We start from the raw sequence: 20081 nt of genomic DNA on the forward strand, positions 1-20081 counted from the left end.
ACAAACATTTATTTTTTAAGGGATGATATTTGGGTTCTTTTTATAATTGATGAAGATCAAGTCTCCCTTCAAACATTTATTTTTTAAGGTATGATATTTGGATTCTGTAACTCTCCCTTCAAACACATTTATTTTTTAAGGAATGATATTTGGATTTTGTAACTCTCCCTTCAAACACATTTATTTTTTAAGGAATGATATTTGGATTCTGTAGCTCTCCCTTCAAACATTTATTTTTTAATGGATGATATTTGGGTTATGTAACTCTCCCTTCAAACACATTCATTTTTTAAAGATGATACTTGGATTATGTAACTCTCCCTTCAAACACATTCATTTATTGACGAACCCTGGTAAATTAGTGCTTATATCATCCAAAAAGGGTTCCCACAAATAAATAAGATATTCAAAAGGATCTTGCAGGGTCCAAAGTCTTTCATCTTGTTGTAACCTGTTTAAATGCCAACCATAGAAATAGGAATAGATGATTGGAAGAAGAATTATTATTTTTTATATGTTTTTTTTATTTTATTTGTTATTAATATTATACAACCAAATACTTATTTTACCTTTATGTCATTCTTAACATTTAATTCAAACTTTGTTTCGATTTCAATATACCTAGTGTGTCATTTGAACTTGTTACGTGCACTTGGAAGTTGACATTGTTAAAAACAAATTAATAATTGATAATGTTATTGCTTAAAAATCTACCAGCTTTTGTTTGGTCAAGAAGTGTATTGAACCTGGAATCTGTAAACCAAAGAAAATTCATGAGGGTGGACCATTTATGTGGAGAAGATATACAACAACCGTTGGATGGCTTTATCAAATTCCTAATGGGAGATCCAAGGCAAATGTTCGGTTTGCTTGTACTTGAAGCAACTGGATTCAAGCACCTTGTAAGAATGCTGAAAATATCTCTGACTCCAGATGTGACACGTTTGACTCTGATCCCCTACAAAACGGTTGGAAGCAATCCCCCAAGCAATTCCATCCCATAGGCATATCCCTTGGTAAGCGCATACCATTAATTGCATAAGTACGATGCATTAATGTTATAGCATGCGTACAATTGTATAATGATATCTTCTTATCTGAATAGAATATTGCTGACGAATTGTGGTATGGAGATGTGCCGAGTAATGTGTCTGAAAAATAATTGTGGCCAAGAGGTTGGGGTAGTAACCTTTTTCCAATGAGTGCCGAGAGCTTAGTCTGGAGCCAAGAGGATAGTTCAAAATCTGGATTCCAATGAGAGCTACAGGGGCCAATCGGAAGACTGAATTCCCAAGAGAGCAAAAGTGGCTAAACAAATGACTAGGCTAAACCTCGGTTGACCCTAGGATTCCTAGTTGACCCTAATCATGCGGTCTGGATAGTTCAAAAATCTCAAAAATGGTTTGATATAACACATGTCATCGTAGTTTTAATAATTCACCATGAATGGTCGATCCTTTTGAACATTCGTCGTGACCAAAAAAGAAAGAGAAATCACAAAAAAAGTCTACGATTTGAATAAGTTAGATCATGTTTTCTACGTTGGTAGAAAATAAGTTACACCATTCATAATTTGCCGTTGTGCATGCATGCACCATGGCGGTCTTGCCACTATGGTGAAAAGCCTTATAATTTATTTTATTTTTACTTTTTATGGGGTTAAGAAGTGTTGCGTTTTGATATGTTAGTTGATTGCCAATGACCGGGTAGTAAGATGATAGTCTGTGTTGGTCAGGAAGTCACCTTCAACGATCATATTAATATTAAGACAACATACGTAAGACTCTCAATTACAGAGTCTAACAATATAAATTAGAACTACTGCATAGAACTTAATGGAAGTGAATTACATTGATCCACCAATGGGGGTTGGCCTAAATGGTAAGCAGTTTGACCCGCTTGAACAAGGTTTCGGTATCGAAACCTTGTGAATGCAAAAAATCTTGTTGGGAGACTCACTCACCCACCATGTCATATATGTACAAGGGCTACTTCTATATGGCATATATAGTGAGTTTTCTTAGGCTGAGTTTGTTTGGTGGAATAAAATTGGGGTAGAAAAATTATTGAAAATACAATTTTTTTTTTAAATCCTATAAGTATAATTTGTTTGTTTGGTTGAGGTGGAAAAGTTAAAGACAAGTTTTATTAATTTAATGAAGCTTATCTGGTGAAGTGGCATATTAAGTTTTTAATCTCGTGCATTTTCAAAATCTCACAAAATATGTAAGACTTTGTAAGAAAGTGAAACCTATATTTAATATTTTTTCATAAAATTATTTTATTTCTTTTATTTTTTCCATTCCCATTACGCAAAGGGCCACATATTTTTGTTCCCATCTCATTTTTTCACCTCACCTTTGCAAACAAGCACAGCCTTTACCGATCCACAATCATCATATATTATATGTACAAGGCTACTTCTATCTGGCGTTTGGGGGCAGATCCGTCATTTCATCTAAATAAATGCTGTTAATTTTAATTAACAAAGTTTTCAAATATGCATAGTGGGGGAAGTTCCTGTACGACGCCAGCCCAAGAGACACAACAGTACGAAGTACTTTTTTTTTTTAACAAAAACGAACTTCCATGAACCTCTATTTAAACCTTCAGCGTGACTCGTATCATGCACCGTCCTTCGCTCCTGTCTCTCCCTCTTCTTCTACCTCTCAATCCGTGTGTTCTCCTTCCTGGAACGATTCCAATCCCTTCTGAAGAACTCCTGAGTTTCAAAGATGTCGTCAGCTTCCCAGCTTCTCTTCTTTCCCCTAGCTGCTTCTTCATCTGTCCTCAGTATCGAAGTAGTAGCTTTTGCGTTCCTTTTGTTCATGATCTTTGGTTTATGGTTTGCTCCAGGTGGCCTCGCTTGGGCTCTCAAGAAATCAAGAGCTCGTGTGGCAATCCCCGGACCATCTGGGTTCCCTCTCCTGGGGTTAGTTTTTGCATTCACCGGTCCTGTGACCCACCGTGTTCTTGCTAAGCTCTCCCGTGGCTTCAATGCCCTTCCGCTTATGGCGTTTTCTGTGGGTTTCACTCGTTTTATCATTTCAAGTCAACCAGACATTGCTAAAGATATTCTCAACAGTTCGGCGTTTTCAGATCGACCTGTTAAGGAATCTGCTTACTCTTTACTGTTTCATCGAGCCATGGGTTTTGCTCCTTTTGGAGAGTATTGGAGGAACTTGAGGAGAATCTCAGCTACCCATTTGTTCAGCCCCAAGAGGATAGCTGGTTTTGGGACTTATCGGAGTGAAATCGGTTTAAAAATGGTGGAGGAGATTAAGACTTCGATGATGGTCAAGGGAGATATCAAGTTGAAGACGATTTTGCATTATGGATCGCTCAACAATGTCATGATGACGGTGTTCGGGAGGAGTTATGATTTCAACAAGTGTGCAGATGCGATGATGCTTGAAGAACTGGTCAGTGAAGGCTACGAGTTGCTTGGGATGTTTAACTGGAGCGATCATTTCCCTATTTTAGGTTGGCTGGACTTGCAGGGAGTCAGGAAAAGATGCAGAATCCTCGTCTCTAAGGTGAATGTTTTTGTGAGCAAAATAATTGAGGAGCATCGGAGGAGAAGGATTAACGGTGTTCTGAGTGACGAAAGTACTGGTGATTTCGTCGATGTTCTGCTGGACCTAGAGAAGGAAGACAGGCTCAATGAGTCTGACATGATTGCTGTTCTTTGGGTGAGTCTTCTTACACTTCAATCATCCCGTTTTCGTTTAAATCCTTGTTGTAATTTGTTTATGAAACTTCTCGCAATCTTGTCTTTCAGGAGATGATATTCAGAGGTACAGACACAGTAGCAATTCTTCTGGAATGGATTATCGCAAGAATGGTGCTCCACCCAGAAATCCAGGCCAAAGCCCAATCAGAAATCGATGCTGTTGTTGGCACTACTCGTACAGTATCAGATTCTGACCTTCAGAACCTCCCTTATTTGCAAGCAATAGTGAAGGAATCCTTGAGAATGCATCCACCTGGTCCTCTTCTTTCATGGGCACGTCTTGCTGTTCATGATGTCAATATTGGTAACTACGTCATCCCTGCAGGAACAACTGCCATGGTCAACATGTGGGCCATAACCCATGATGAAACTATTTGGTCTGAGCCAAATGCTTTCAAACCCGAACGATTCTTGGAGGAAGATGTTAGCATTATGGGTTCGGATTTGAGGTTGGCACCATTCGGGTCTGGGAGAAGGGTCTGCCCTGGTAAGGCTATGGGTCTTGCTACTGCTCAGCTCTGGTTGGCTCAGTTGCTTCAGAACTTCAAATGGGTTCCTTCTTCTGATACTGGTGTGGACTTGACTGAGTGCCTGAATCTCTCTCTTGAGATGAAGAACCCATTGATCTGTGGTGCTGTACCCAGGAATGTTTGAAGTTTGCCTTGGTTCGGTGGTTTCTTCTTGGATGGATGGATGCATTGAAGATGTTACCTGCTTTTCTTAGATGTAGTAGTTGGGATTGCACGCACTTTTCCTACTTTAGGTTTTTGTTGTGAGGCTCTTTGTTCTTAGGTGAATGTTGCTGGGTCCATCTTAGTTCTGGTGTGTTGTGTTCTTTTTTCTCTTCCACTCTATTTGTGTATTCCTGTGGTTGTTATGCAGTGTATTTGTGTATTCCTTTGGTTTTTATGCAGTGGAATGTGGGTTTGTTAGTCTCATGATATTGCAAAGTATTTCGTTTCAGATGTTGATGGTTAATGGCTCTCTGAAATATTTTATCCTTAAAAGTCTCACTTTAGTGTCTGAAGTTGGAAAATGGTTATGAATGTCTGATTGGTGGCCTGTTCATCTGTTTTTCTATTTTATGGCCGAAGTGAAAACTGGAAACTGGACATGAATGCTTCAAGGAAGAGGTAGGCCCTTTTGCTTATTGTGCATGGGTTCTACTGCAACTTGCTCCACATTGAAAAAGTGCCACAACCTTCTCCTGGTAAAAGCATTACGTGAATGCTTTGGCCTGTGAGTTCCTTCTTTAGATGATCACGGCTTCTTTTCATCAACTTGAATTCTATTTGCTCTTTTGATGATATAGAATAGAATAGAACAGGTCATTCATGAGATGGAATAGAATAGAACAGGTCATTCATTCTCTGATCGATTTCCTTGTATGAATCTGTGTAACTTAAGCTTTTAAATGGTTTTGATTTGATTCTTCATGAGATCTTCAACGTACTGCCATAATGGGGTCAATTGACGGGTTTGATCAGAAAGTGTGGGAGTCAAGAAAAGAAAACCCTTGTCTAAGAACCCTAATTTATGCACATGTTCACACTCATAAGCACCCCAAGCTTTGGAATTTTTTTTTTGCGCCAGTATTATAGCTTAGCATGTTTTGCTTCTTTTTTTTTAGGGTTGCCAACCCCGGTTTCCAAGGTTTTGTCCTGACTAATTCGGTGTTCGACCCAGGTCGCACACCTGGCTGTGGGTCGAACACCTGGCTGTGGTGGGTGAGTCTCCCATGGGGATTTTTTTGCTTTTACCCTTTTACAAAAATCTTTTGAAGGAAAAGGAAATGTACATATTGGGTTTTATGAGTGTGTGAATTTATGCGTTAAGTGTAGGATTCAACGGTCAATCTTCGCCACGTTTTCTTATATAGACCTTTCTTTACTAATGAAAGAAAAGTATTAGGGTTTGTACCTTGTGGTCATTAACCCTAATAGAAGCATTTTTCTTTTGATTTATCCTTTAAGGTACAACCACCAAAAATGATTCTAGAATAAGAACCCAATTAAGCCCAACAGTGATATATGGCCAACACTTTTTTGATTTCAAATCCATAGACAAATTAGATCTTGGAGGGGTCTCTCTGCCCCTTAAAAGCTCTTCTCTTCCATACATATTTCCCTTGTGAGGAACATGCATATGGAATTTTTATTTATATTCCTTTAATTCGTAGCCACTGCATCCTTCTTTTAACATTGATAATATTTTAAATATACTTTCTTACCTTATTGGATAATAATTTTTTAAATAAATGATTGAGTTTGAAGCTAAAATTTGATACCGATATAATCAAACTAATCCACTTGTCATCAAAACGATAACAACAATTTTTCCATGTGATAGAATCAATTTCCACATCAAGTTCTATCTTGTATTTATAACCACACATGCAAGAATGCAGTATCTAAGAGGTGGTGGTTTATATTTCCAATCCCTGCTGGCTAGAAACTTTACATGAAAAAAAGTTTCTTTTTAGTTTTTGGTAAGATTACATGAAAAAAATCAGATCCAATAATATATTAACTATTATATTAAAAATAATAGTTAATATCATTTGATCAAGAAGACTTTCCCATGAATTAATAGACTTGATTATGAGATGAGATGGATTATTAATTAAACCCACAAGTATATTTATATATACAATTAAATGAGTGAATCCCATGTGTGTATTAAAGTCATTGGATGAAAGATCAAAGGCATTGGTGGCTAAAGTAAAGAGAAGATCGAAAGATAAAAAGGCATCAACTGTTATTATATGTGTCTTCATCATTAACCAAATAAGTTGCTAGAGAACTTGGAGCATGTAGGCTTTCTTCTAGGCAATATCATGAGAACAAAAAAAAGTTTATATTCCATTGACCACCATCATCTTTAAGCTCTTGCATCTCTTTTCCTGTATTAATTGAGCATCCATTCTTGCCTAGCCGTGACTAGGGTCAACTATAATTCATTAAGAAAAGGTTCAACTATGTTAATATAGGTAGGGGTGGCGTCTCGAATCAACAATGGAGAGTCACAATGACCTCTGTAGCCATTGTCTTCACCCTCGACCAAAAATTTTCTCCAATAAAGATGGCCGGGGGGGGGGGGGGATGACCCCTAGCCTGGGGGCAGCTCCACACTCGATTAAAAACTTCTGTGATAACAAATATGCTATGTGATAACAACGAACCAAAATTTCAGTAAGGAAAGCATGAAGGTTCTACCAATCTATTGTTAGGTGTAGAATTAAACTACTGTTGACATAATGAATGATCTAGAAAAACAAAGTTGTAATGAGAATAACAAAAAAAACCCAGAGAAGAAAGAATTGATCCATTCTAGGTGGCCTTGCACTTTGTTTAAGCAAATTAGAATAAACTAAACATAAAGGTAGGTGGCTGACATTTTTATCAACCCTTTTCTTTGATTAAGTTGCAGAGATATATAGGAAACAAAGCAGTGAAGATGGAGGTACAAATCATTATATACCAAAGCTACTTGAGAGAGGATCATTTAAGCAACGTGCCTAAGAACATTTTTAACTTCCTTTAGCTTTCATGCGTAGATTGGATGATTGGTGTGATCATCATATTATCATGTTGGATTCTTTACAAACATATATATTCAAAGATGGTTCTCTAATCTCTGCTCCTCTCCATCGCTTTATGACTTTAGAGAAAAGTTTATGATAATTTAATTATCAAATGATGATTGGATATGTTGATTTTAAACTGCTCATGTGGAACAGGGTTTAGGTATCTATATGAACAAATCCATCCTAAGAAATCAAATGGATCTCATAGCATCATAAGTCTCTTAGGAAGCTTATTTGATGAATTGTGGGCTTCATGCTTTCCTCCCATGGCTAGTTTGTGCTTTCACATATAGTCAAGTTGGCCTGCAAACCCTAATCATACATTCTTGATTCCTTCATAATCGTTGCCAATAGGCACTTATGATGGGTTATTAATTAGTTATTAATTATATAAAGTTCCTGGACCTGTTAGATTCAACTTGTCAAATTGCATATATTAATTGACATCTATGGATGTTCATGTGAATTACTTCCTCCCTGCCATTCCTTATCTTCAACTGTAATGGTACAACTTTCGCCCTGACAATCTTGATCTGCCCTAAGCTTAAACATGACCAATTAGGATAAAGACGTGATGAATCAAGGACAAGGGTAGGATAAATCAATGATAGTGATAGGGCCAAACTTGGCTGACCTAGTCCAATCAAGGACAATCAGGGTTGAATTTTGATTTGGTTTGACCTATCAGGGTTAGGTACAAGAATTTTAGACCCGAACTCAAGGTGCTAATGATTCGATTTGTGGCGATTTCGGTTTGGGCTTAATGATTCTGGGGTGAAAACACAAAGTCGAAACACAGGTTATTTGCAAATAGTGGTTTTGATTTGATTTCGGTTTGGTTTGGTCTGAATTAGTTGACTAATGGTTTGGACTAGAGTGAGATTAGTTCTGAGACCATTACTAACCCGTTATCAAACTGTTATAGACTTACAGTCCATTTCAGATCAAAAATTTTATAGGCCTTGAATCTGGCCACTTGAGCTTAAAGTCCAAACAAACCAATCTCTTCAACTTCTTTGTCCTCTTTAAGAGGAAAATATACCCAAAATCTTACTTAAAAAAAAAAACACATGAGATATCAATGTGCTCGGTTCATATTTCAAATTAACACCTTTACCCTAAATCATGGTGAGAGAGAAAGTGGACTTAATTAAGAGCACTCAAAAGTGGGATTGAGTTTTTGAAAAGCCCAACTGGACCTGTCCCTATTGCAATCTTACCCTATTAAGCGGGGAACAATAAATTTTGAACAAAAAAGAAAAAGAACAAAAAAGCGGGAACAATAAATGTGTAAAATTCAACATTATGAAATCTAGCTCCCCTGGTGAATTGTGTGAGTTCACGAGCACTTGCCTTTGGTTATGCACATTATCCAAACTTATCCATCAGCATGACGTGCGCTTTCTTTTGTTGAGAAACCTATGCAGTGCGGATTCTCTTTTCTGACGTCTGTGTTCCCTCGTCGAGTCTCTCGACAGCTGTTGTTGATCATGAATTACAGAGTGGCCCACAAGGCTGGGGTATTTTTTTTTTTCTTTTTCAAAAAAATATTTTATTATTTTTTACTTGTGGGCATCACATAATTTGTGATTGCAACGCTGTCGGAGGAGTCAGGGGAGATGATCCACACTCACCTAATTGGCTAATGCACGCCTTAAAGACAACAAAAATGATGGATCTTCATTTAAAATTTTAGAAACTTGGGAGAAAAATGGACCAACGCCAAGGCCCATAATTATGTGATCGATCGAAAATCAGAAAACCAACTGGCCAACAATCCAGCTTCAATCTTTGTGAAATCCAGTTTTTGTGGACTAGTAGGCCCAACTAAGTGGGAGCAACAGTGCCTTCTAGGTCCAGTTCAGCCCAGCCCAGACTCGGCCCACCCACTGACGCCCTTTCCACTTCTCCCCCACAGGGCCACCTGACTAGGTGATCTTCTAACGTATTTCTCTTTCATTTCACGTTCTCCAGAGCTCCGCCGAGTAGCGACGGTGACTCGCTCTCTTTCTTTCGATGGATTTCTCAAGTCCTCGAGGTGCTCGCAAGGGTTCCAAGAGATCCGAATTGTACTCTACAGTTCTCATCCATGGAGACGACGAAGAAGAAGATCAGCAAGACGACTCATCTCTTCCTCCTCTCCTTCAACGTGTTCCCAAGGACTTCGGTGTCATGATGGACGACGACGATGATGAAGATGATGATGGTGGAGATTTCTCAGGTACTATGATTGTCAAAACTAATCGCAATCGAGCTTCTCCGTCGACCTCATCATCATCTTCGATTAGGCGTTTGCGTAATTCGCCTTTTGGAGATCGGAGTCATGCCAGTCCGAGGAAGAGAATAGAAGAGGAAGACAATTTCTCCACTTTTGTAGTGAAATCGACGATCCGCTCCAGTGAGGACTCCTTGTCGGGGACTGTTGTGCGGAGAACTGGTAGTGGTGGTGGGGGTTCTTATTCGTCTTCTACGATGAGTAGCACGATGAGCAAGGCTGTGGAGAGCATGCAGGCTGTGGGTGAATTAGGGTTCGGGAAGCAGAGGAAAGGGAGTTCTTCGTCACAGGGCGAGGAGAGTCGCCAGCAGCTGCCCAGGAAGATGTCGATTAGTTCACTCCCTGATAACGTTACTAGGGAAGATCCTTCTTCCAAGTACGAACTGCTCAACGAACTAGGTGAGTTCTCTCCCTATCTGAAATTGGAGTGAAATGTGGCATCTTTCTGCTTGTGAGATTATTTGAATTGTGTGGGATTTCGTTTCACGTTTTGTTTGTCCAGTGAATGTGTAGTGAAATTGTCATGGTTGGCAGGCAAGGGTTCATACGGAGCTGTTTACAGAGCTAGAGATCTGAAGACTTCTGAGCTGGTTGCCATTAAAGTTATATCATTATCTGAGGGGGTGTGCTCCTGACTTTGTCCCCTTGGCGTCCCTTTAATGTAACATTATGACAAGTGATTGGATTAATCACGTTATGCTCTCTGCCAGGAAGAGGGATATGAAGAGATTCGTGGTGAAATTGAGATGTTGCAGCAGTGTAGTCATCCAAACGTGGTGCGATACCTTGGAAGCTACCAAGGAGAAGAATATCTTTGGGTACTGCAGAAAGACACTGATTTATACTATTTTCCTGTCATTTTGTAACTCATCAAAATTTTCTGGTCCTCAAAAATCATTTTGGTCTCTTAGGGGCACATTTTATGCCTTTTCGCTTACTGGTAGTATGTTGCAGATAGTTATGGAGTATTGTGGGGGTGGTAGTGTGGCTGATTTGATGAATGTTAACGAGGAGCCTTTGGAGGAGCCTCAGATAGCATACATCTGCAGAGAAGCTTTAAAGGTTTGTCATATTTAGTTGTATTAAGTATGAAAAAATTGTTTAATGTAAGCTATAAGCTACATAAAACATACCATTCATCAGAGTTCCATTGGAACATATGGACGAGAGGCCCAGAATGATATTTGTTGTAGAATGTAATGATTGTGTTTTGCTTCAGTTTCTTTTAGCTAAAGTCATCTTATCTGGTTAACTCTACAGCTGAGCTTTCTTTTAGCATATGCTTTATGTATTTGGTGGTTGCCTTTATTGTGGAATTGAAGATTTATTCTATTTGTGTAGGGACTATCTTATTTGCACTCAATTTTCAAGGTTCATAGAGACATTAAGGGTGGTAATATCTTGCTTACTGAACAAGGAGAGGTCAAGTTGGGTGAGTATTGTTCAACAGCATATGTTACAGACTGATAAGCCTCGATCATTGAAATAATTGTTAAAACCAGTGGGAGAGGTCAGGAGGAAAAGAAAGTGGAGCAAAAAGAGGGATTATGCTCATTTTCTGTTGGGAATTTTAATAAGAATATAGGATTCAAGTGTAGTCTCTTTGAGGTTTTGCCTGGACAAAGCTTTTCTGTTCACTAGGTTGGAGCAGTAGATCTTTCTGTTCTAAAACCTTTCTAGCTTTGTGCTAAAGCACATGGAAGGTTTCTGCTATAGTTCATATCCTGCCCATTTCAAGCTCTTCTTCCCCGTTTCCCCCCCCCCCTCCCTCTTTTTCTGGCTAGGTCGTCAATGATTAGGCCATCAAGTTTCTTTTGGAAGTGAACTTGTCTAAGAGCAACTAACTTGGGTTCTGCATGAATCAAATTTGTACTTTGAAGTTGATAAATTGGGGACAGTTGTATTACAATCTCATTATTATTAAAGGGAAGAAATGGTTGTAGCTGTTTCTAACCAGTCTGAGACGATTAACTTGTTTCAGAGGCTTCTGCCTTCCAGATGAATTGATCATGCAGTTTTACTGCCTATGTAGAACTGTGATAATCTCAATTTTCTCAACTTCATGAACAGAGAAAAAAGCAATTCTGTGGAAGTTTATGTTTCATCCAATCAGAGATTATAAAAACTAATTACTTATCCCCATGAAGAGGCCATCCGTCTAAAATGAGGATAATTCCAACTCCTCAGAAGTCTATTCATCGAGGACAATGCGATATTATGTTTAAGATGTTCTACTGATATTTCTTTACTGTTTCTGTAATAGCATACTGATGTGGGAGACATGTTCTTATTAGATCGTTAATGTGGCCAGGTGATTTTGGTGTGGCAGCACAGCTTACCAGGACCATGTCAAAACGCAACACGGTATTTTATTATCATTATTAAATTATTTGCATAATAGAAATTTCTATTCTTCTGCTTCAAAAGTTGGTCTTTTTCTTACATATCTTTACAAAAGTAGTTATAATTTGCTCTCCCTGGAGAAGTTGATCTAGTTTTGATTTTCGAAGACATTTAAATTTATTTCCATGGTCAATCCTGTTCATCATCTAATATTTTCTAAAACAAAGAGTTCAAACAGAGGCTGGCCTTGGGCAACGATTATGTTGCTCTATTAAGATCTAGTTCTCATAATTTTGCAGCAAAATAGCCTTTCCATGTAGCAGGATGAGCTGGTAAGGCTGTGTATGTATGACCCTCCCCAGGCCGTCCAGTTGCAGGAGCTTCTTGCCTTGGTTACATTCTCTTTAAACAAGTCATGATATGAAACTGGCTAGTTAGTAATCTATAAGTGATAGCTGACTGCTCTCTTCCCCCTTCCCTTTCTGTTGATATGTTAATCAAGAATGCCCCATCTAGGTTGCTCCTAAGAATTGGTGATTTAATGGTCAAAGTAAAAGTTAAGGGAGAAGTGCTATTTAATGTGTAGGAGAGAGATTGGGGTTTGAATATGAATGTACAAGTTGCTTCTACACTATCGAATTGCTTTAGTCTTTAAGGGTTCCTGGTGGTGATTTAGATGCCTTTTGCTAGGTAATTTAACTTCATCATCAAACCATCTATTGAATCAAGTAATGCACTTGACCATGGAAGCTCCGTGGATGAATTTTGTAACTAATTTGTTGCTTGTTTTTATTTGGTTCATGCTCTGTAGTCTGCTTATGACAAAGCTCCATCAACTAGTATTTTTTCATCTTCCCTTCCTTGTTATATGGGCAGATCCCTAACTTTAATTTGTTTTTGAGGGTGAGTTTTGTTGCTATACTGATCTTAATTGTTTGAGCTGAATTATTTGATTCTTATCTATAAACAAGTAAATAAATCAATAAATACTTGGAAGTTTTTAATTTAGTTCTTATGTCATAGTGCCTGAGAATTTTTACTGATTTTTCAGCATATTCAGCTTTCTCTCGTATATAGTGAAATTCTTGTTTTGGGCTTTACAGTTCATTGGCACCCCGCACTGGATGGCCCCAGAAGTTATCCAGGAAAGCCGCTATGATGGGAAGGTACGGTCTTTATTTGGTGGTTCTTGTCCAAGGTGCTTTTCCTTTTATTCCACCTCTTATGTCAATAATCCAGTTTACCATCCTTAAGAGTCAACAGGTGTATGCATGGGCTATTATTTTGGATTTAGTTACTAGTTGCATGAACCATCTTGGCTAATTTTTTAGAATGGCTATACATTACTGTTGCATGTTCTGATGGAATATAACTTGAGGTGAAGGAAGATGCCCTCGGAGACCCAGATTTGCCGACTTATTTCTTTTGGATTGTCCTTATCCAAGTCTGCAGTGAGTTTGGCTCCCTAGGGCCGGGGGTGGGGGTGGGAGTGGCAATAGACTAGGGGGCAGATATTCAGATGAAAGACTTCGGCATGAAGCCTATTTAGATTTACTTCTCATATAATCATGGTTTAAAACTTCAGTGATTGCTTTGTTAAGTGGCTTGCACTTCTGATGACTTTTTTCTATGCAACTTTAAGAGCTTTCTTTTTTTAGAAAAAACCTCTGGACAAAATTCTGGAAGATTTGCTGGATCAGATGTTGTGCCCCCCATCCCCCCTTTCTTTTTTTCTCCACAACTAAGTTGACCTTATGTGTCCCACAAATTACGATTCAACAGGTGGATGTGTGGGCTCTTGGTGTGTCTGCGATTGAAATGGCTGAGGTATTTCTTCTGTAGATAAACTGATTAGTATCTCTTTTTCATTATATTCTCCCATTTTTTTCTTCTTCTGAGATTCCTTAATGTTGCAGTCTTTGCCTTGCACCCTCCCTATTAAAGAAATTTCAATCCTGCATTAACTGACCATCAAACCAGATTGTTAGTTTGTGCACCATTACTAGCCACGATGGGCAAGGCCATACCTGGTGCACTAGGCTTTTGGTCTGGAAAGAGTCAAAGTTAGACTGCCTTAACCATGATTATGGGACTTGAACATGTGATAGAACAATGCTTAATGAAAATTCTTTATGCCTAATATGTGTTTTTCTTTTTTCCTTCTTAATAAAATTTTCAGGGGCTCCCACCAAGGTCAACTGTGCATCCAATGAGAGTTAGTACATGTACTTGATTGCTGTTAAGTATTTTATTTTATTCTGTTTCCAGAGTGTCTTTATTTTTTTCTGTCACATGCTTTTTTCCCCTGTGGAAGTTGCATGCTATTTTAGAATGCTGATGTCTTAGTCCTTTTGATTTCTACATTTTGACATCTTAAATATTGAACTTGTGTTCTTCGAAACTGCTTATTTCTTTGGATTTTAGATGTTAAAAATGCTGTTCAATATTTTTAAGAAGCAACAACAAAGGCTTATCAAAGTTCATATCATATCATGTTTTCCTAAAAAAAGAAATAACAAAAAAAACCGAGGGAGGGATCTACCGGTTCTCAGTAGTTGTGAATTACTTAACCATGCATACAAGCATCAATGTGGTTATTGCCTTATTGGAGTATGAAAATATGAAAATTCGATAAATCCTGAAAACTCATGATGAGCTATGGCCTAAATAATCCAGCGCATGGATTGAAATTTTGATTTTGACTTGTTGAAATTGATTTCATATTTTAGTTGAAATTTAACCCAATTCTGGTACATTTAGGTTGACCTGTCATTGGTCAAGTGGCCATACATTTGTCTGAAATTTCAGCTTCCCGACCCCTACACTCTCAACTTTAGTGTCTGAGAAGTTGCTAAAAATCCATGGGACAATCAAACCACGGATTGAAGAAGATGGACTGAAATATCTACAGATCTTCAACCAAAAATCCACATGGTGGTTTGGGAAAAAAACCAGCCTTTTAGATCATGAAGAAAGGCTGAATGAATAAAGAAAAGAAGGAAAGAAAACTCTTGGTGGTGAATTATGAGAGTTGGTACTTCCTGCCTATAGATAAGAAACGATCATATTAGAGTTGGTCTGGGAGTTGCTCCCATAAGTGATAAGCTTAGAGATAGTCGTTTGAGGTGGCACGGTCACGTTCAACGGAGACCTATAAATGCTCCTGTACGGAGAAGTGATATAATCCATATTGAAGGAACTAGAAGAGCTAGGGGTAGACCTAAAATAACCTTAGGAGAAGTGGTGAGAAAGGATATGTATAGCTTAGGCCTTGTATCTAGCATGGCCTCGAACAGAACTGATTGGAGGGCAAGAATCCATGTAGCCGACCCCATTTAGTTGGGACAAGGCTTATTGTTGTTGTTGTTGTTGGTACTTCCTGCCTATGGTGATGCTAAAATGGAGACTGAAATGGAGGGAGGTGGTAGATATGGTGGTGCTAAGGAAAGAGAGGGAGGGAGGGAGAGGAGGGAGAGTTGTGATTCAGAACCCTATCATGTTCTTCCACTGCTCTAACACCATCATGGTTTTGAGAAATGGCGACTTGTGTCGATGTGACACTGTGTCCACTTATTTATAATAATGAGATAAGAACCCTTATACCCCATATTACAACTAGTGTTCGTATGATGGCAATGTTATCATGTACTTTAAAATTTTCTCAAAATCCATCACGAATCACAGGAGGGCCATGGATGAAATTTTTGAAACTGGAGAAAATTTGGCCAAATGATGTTTCAAAATCCCCATCCAAAATTTAAAGTGGATGTTGCACATTCTGGTACCAAAATAAAGGACTTGGCAAAAAAGAAATCGAAGCCTTCTAGTCTTTTTAGCAAATTTTTTTTTTTGAATTTTCTAGTTCCTAGGGTAAAAGGGAGCAAATCTTGAAGTTCTGTTGAAATGAGTCAAAAGAATCAAAATTTTATCAAGATCTTCCTGAAGTGAGTCGAAATTATTCCAAAATGAATTGAGATAACCAAACTGAAATTTTGGTGAGAATTTAATATGCTTGTAGAGCTGACCCTTGTTTTGTTTCAAGGCTTTCTGAAAACAAAATATTTCAAAAAATGTTGGTCTTTTTGACTGAAATTTCAAACAGTTCTTCATGGTCCTTCATGTTGAAGTTTGTAATAATAAACTGATTCATTACAAAAGGCATACCCAGTGCACTAGGCTTACCCCATTGCCTTGGATGCTTTATGTGTTTGATAATGCTCAAAGAGTATGATATTCTCATGAGTTGATTTATCCCTATCTGTCTTATATTTCCATATTTATGAGTGTTATTTATTGTGTTGGAACTTGGAACTCCCTTCCAACTTCCCCCTTTTCTTCTTTGTTTGTCCTGGTGCATGGTAGTGATTTTTTAATCCGCATTTCTCTTTTTGATAGGTACTATTCATGATATCCATTGAGCCAGCTCCAATGCTTGAGGACAAGGAAAAATGGTTTGTCTTTTGACTTCCACTTCAAGAATGCAATTGTATTGCTTATGTTTCATTTATGAAATAATGCCATGTCAGGCACTCGGGGTTTCCCTTGGAAGTAAGTTTACTGATATAAATGAAGTTCAATTATGTATACTACTTGAGTATCTTGTTGTGTTGAGTCATTGGTTTGTTTGGATGCTGCCTTGTTTAACCTCATGATTTTGGGGCTTTTATGTGCTTTTGCCCTTGAAATAGTGCCAAAGCTTGTGACCGGAAACAGAGAAAGAAGAATATGGAGATCAAGTTGGGAAATAGGAAGAGAGATGTAGGATTTAGATGCCTTCTATATTGTTACAACTTACAACTCTATATTTATAAAATCACAATTGACTCACCTATAACATCCAAAATTAAAACAGAAACCAAAAGTTTAACAATCATATTTAGGTTAAAAGATAACCAACATATAAAGAAGTCAGATGGTAGGATGATCCTAGAACTCAAGTAAAGTTGAATGTCTGGGATATCTAACAAGTGAGGAAAATCAGAGTTTGATCTGGTGGTTATTGGAATACATTGGTTAATCCAAGTTCTATTAAGCAAAAGGTGAAACTGTAATTTTGAATATCAAAGGAGAAATCAGAAATAGAATTTGAATTATGTTAATCAGTTCTGCAAGATAATAAAACAATAGTTTGATCTAAGTGGGTTTGAACCCCAGATACCCAAAAATTATACACTTAACAAATACACACCTTATATTCCACTAAAGTCGGACTATATGCCTTGTAATTTGGGCCAAGAATAGATAACATGCTGTAATTTCAAATTATGAGATAGACTTTTATTTGATTTTAAATATTAACAATTAAACAAGTTCAAACAAAAACAATGTAGAGGGTATTACTTTAGATCAAAATCCATGTCTACTTCTTCCTTCAAAAACGATAAGTCTACTATTCACCTATAGTTCAATCGTAAGAAATCAATTTGCAAGAACACATCACACGTGCGTATGCACATGCATCATTACTAGTATTTATAAACTTACAATTGACTCACCTATAACATCCAAAATTAAAATAGAAACCAAAAGTTTAACAAGCATAGAGAATAACATAATTACAAATGAAAAGATAAACTATAGGCCTAGCAAAGAACTTTGATATGAGTCACAGTCCAAGGTCCCTGTGCACTCAAAGACCTCCAAATAAGAAATATGGGAATAATACCTCTGTGAACATGTCGCCAGATTGCCAAAGTTGACAAACAGAGTCAGAATAAGCTGTTGCGTAATTGCGTTTCTCACAAAGTGACAATCCTCAATATGCTTAGTTCTGGCAGTATGAATTGTAGGTTGATTAGCAAAGTACTTCTGTAGGAGTTTAGTGAAAGGGAACCCAATTTTTTTATGCAAGACTTGACCAAATTGTTTCTTTTGTGGTACAACCATAGCTCTAGACAGCCACAACACTCCACCAATCTACAATTCTGCTTCTTACTCTAGATGTAATATTACCACCAACAAAACATACAATATCGGATAGTTGACCTACGATCATTCGCAGAACTATTCTTAGAATGCGATAAACAATATCCCAATGAGTATGTTTAGGACTCCATAACTTGCCACAAGCTTCTATCTGTAAAAACCTTGACTCCAATTGGTTGTTTACTCCATGGAAAGTAATGATTATGCAGCACCATAATAGAGACCTGATTTATCATCATCAACATCTCTAGAACAAAGAACCTTTTGGGACTTCCAATGAGAATGGGCCATGATAAATAGTTGTTGAAGTAGCTGTAATGCCATGAAAAACTGCCCAAGCTTGTGATCAGAAGCGTAGAAAGAAGAAGAAGTGATGGAGATCAAGTTAGGAAGATAGATGTGCATTTGTGGTTGTCTCTATCATGGCAGATTTAACATCCATAGCTGTCAGATTGAGTCAATTGACGGTTAGTAGTTCGTCTACTAAGAGCCATAGCCCCATTACATCCCCAGTTAAAATTCGGAGAGAACATAAACAAGCCTAGAGAACCTTTTACAAAAAGAAAGACAAATTCAAAACTCAGCTAAGAACTTAGACATGATACAATGGTACAAGTTCCATGGACACCCTTGGGAACCCTATAGTGAGAGACTCTTAACAGTCTACTGGTCTGTTGCAACCATAACTATATTGAAGTCTTTTTCATCAAAATTTTTATGTAACCTCAAAGCAATTTTATTTATCGCATTTCTTATGTTTTCTTTTTCAGGTCTCTTGTGTTTCATGATTTTGTTGCCAAGTGCCTTACAAAAGAACCTCGTCTACGTCCGACTGCTGCAGAGATGCTGAAGGTATTTAAGGCACTCTTATGAGTCTATCTACCACAAAATTAGTTTGAAATTTTTATGGAATTCTTGATAGTCCATAGTCGGTCTGTTTTCCTCACTATTTATGAACGTTCACCAGTAGGGAGATTTTTTTTTTTTGGGGTGGGGGAAGTTAGGCAGTCAGTATATTTTATTTGGTTTCAGCACTTGTCTAGTGAAGTGTCTCATGAATGTGGAAGCCTCACTTGGGAAAACCAGGGAGCCATGAAACTATAGAATCCACAGCTAGGAGTACAATGCACGATACTGTGGCAAACAGAGAACCTTTTTTGAAATTTTTTAACAATACAATTGGTGTCATTGATATCGTTTTTTAAAAATGTTTTGCTTAATGAATAAGCTTTAAGAAGAAAGTAGAGAGCATCTATGATGTTTAGTACCACTCTTTGGAAAAGGAGGAAGCATCGTTGGTAAGCAATAATGGTCAACAAGAAGGAAGACATCATCATTCCTATAATCAGCTCGTTGTGGTTTTCCTTTCTAGTTGTTAGCCTAATTCTATAAGTCAGTTGATTGATGCAATACAACGATGGAGTAACCCATAATAACCAAAATATTGATGTGAATAACATGATTTTGGAAATGGGAAAAATGTTGAACTAGAAAGTGAAGTAAGCCAACTGAGGTGTTGTAATATTAATACGAAGCATAGTCAGCAAAAAGTTAGATAGAACTGTAGGAAAGACCGAAAGAAAGCATTGTACATTTTTGTATTGTGGACCTGTTGTAAACCAGGTATAGGGATAGGGGCATTTTCGTATTTTTCCTTGACTTAGGGTTTGCCCAGGAAATTCCAGGAAAAAAGATTTTAGGGGTTCTAAGGTACTTTCAGGCCTACTGGAGCTGAGATTCACATCTGAATTCTACTGAGGACTGAATTCCAGATTTGAATTTTGAATTCAAAGGCCAAATTAGGGTTTTGGGCCTTTTGGCTAATATGAACTGAATGAATAGAACTTAACAGACTGCAATTCTGAAATTTTACAATTCCTGCAACTGGGGGTGGCAGAGAAAGAAGAAGAACTCAGTCTACTCGGGAGGAGATTGAAATGTTGGACCGAAAGGAATGGTCCATCTTGGAGGATGGGGTGCCTTGTGGTGCAAAGACATTTGAGTGGAAAGGGAAAGCTAGAATTTTTGATAGGGATCTCCCTGCTATATATGACAGGGGGACTGATCCCGTGTGTGGCATGGACCTGCCCGCATCCAGAGTCAAGCAAGGACTTCGTACCAACAATAGTGACAGTAGCTGGCTATCCCCTCTATTCAAAAAACCCCTTATTCCCTTATGTTCCAAGAATGGATTGGAGAAAATGACGGTAGGCTTTCGG

The 20081-nt window shown here is 37.9% G+C and overlaps 2 protein-coding genes across 2 annotated transcripts in view; both read left to right on the forward strand.

Moving 5' to 3' along the window:
- Positions 1-2659: 2659 nt before the first annotated feature.
- On the forward strand, positions 2660-4673 carry CYP78A5 (cytochrome P450, family 78, subfamily A, polypeptide 5). The gene is made up of 2 exons (XM_089147001.1): positions 2660-3692; positions 3782-4673. Exons 1-2 carry the CDS (start codon positions 2736-2738, stop codon positions 4385-4387), a joined length of 1563 nt encoding a protein of 520 aa, XP_089003127.1. The 5' UTR covers positions 2660-2735; the 3' UTR covers positions 4388-4673.
- A 4596-nt stretch (positions 4674-9269) lies between these two features.
- Positions 9270-20081, forward strand: part of SIK1 (Protein kinase superfamily protein) — a 28905-nt gene continuing 18093 nt past the window's right edge. The window contains exons 1-11 of the mRNA XM_089149071.1: positions 9270-9993; positions 10129-10217; positions 10305-10412; positions 10549-10656; positions 10936-11026; positions 11906-11958; positions 13041-13103; positions 13720-13764; positions 14117-14152; positions 16333-16388; positions 18633-18714. Of these exons, the coding sequence (XP_089005197.1) occupies positions 9336-9993; positions 10129-10217; positions 10305-10412; positions 10549-10656; positions 10936-11026; positions 11906-11958; positions 13041-13103; positions 13720-13764; positions 14117-14152; positions 16333-16388; positions 18633-18714 (1389 nt within the window). The 5' untranslated portion in view covers positions 9270-9335. The remainder of the gene's footprint in view (positions 9994-10128; positions 10218-10304; positions 10413-10548; positions 10657-10935; positions 11027-11905; positions 11959-13040; positions 13104-13719; positions 13765-14116; positions 14153-16332; positions 16389-18632; positions 18715-20081) is intronic.

This window comes from Hakea prostrata, chromosome 3 (assembly GCF_041222555.1).
Source record: "Hakea prostrata isolate BN-2017 chromosome 3, UWA_Hpros_2, whole genome shotgun sequence".
In the NCBI taxonomy this organism is placed as follows: domain Eukaryota; kingdom Viridiplantae; phylum Streptophyta; class Magnoliopsida; order Proteales; family Proteaceae; genus Hakea; species Hakea prostrata.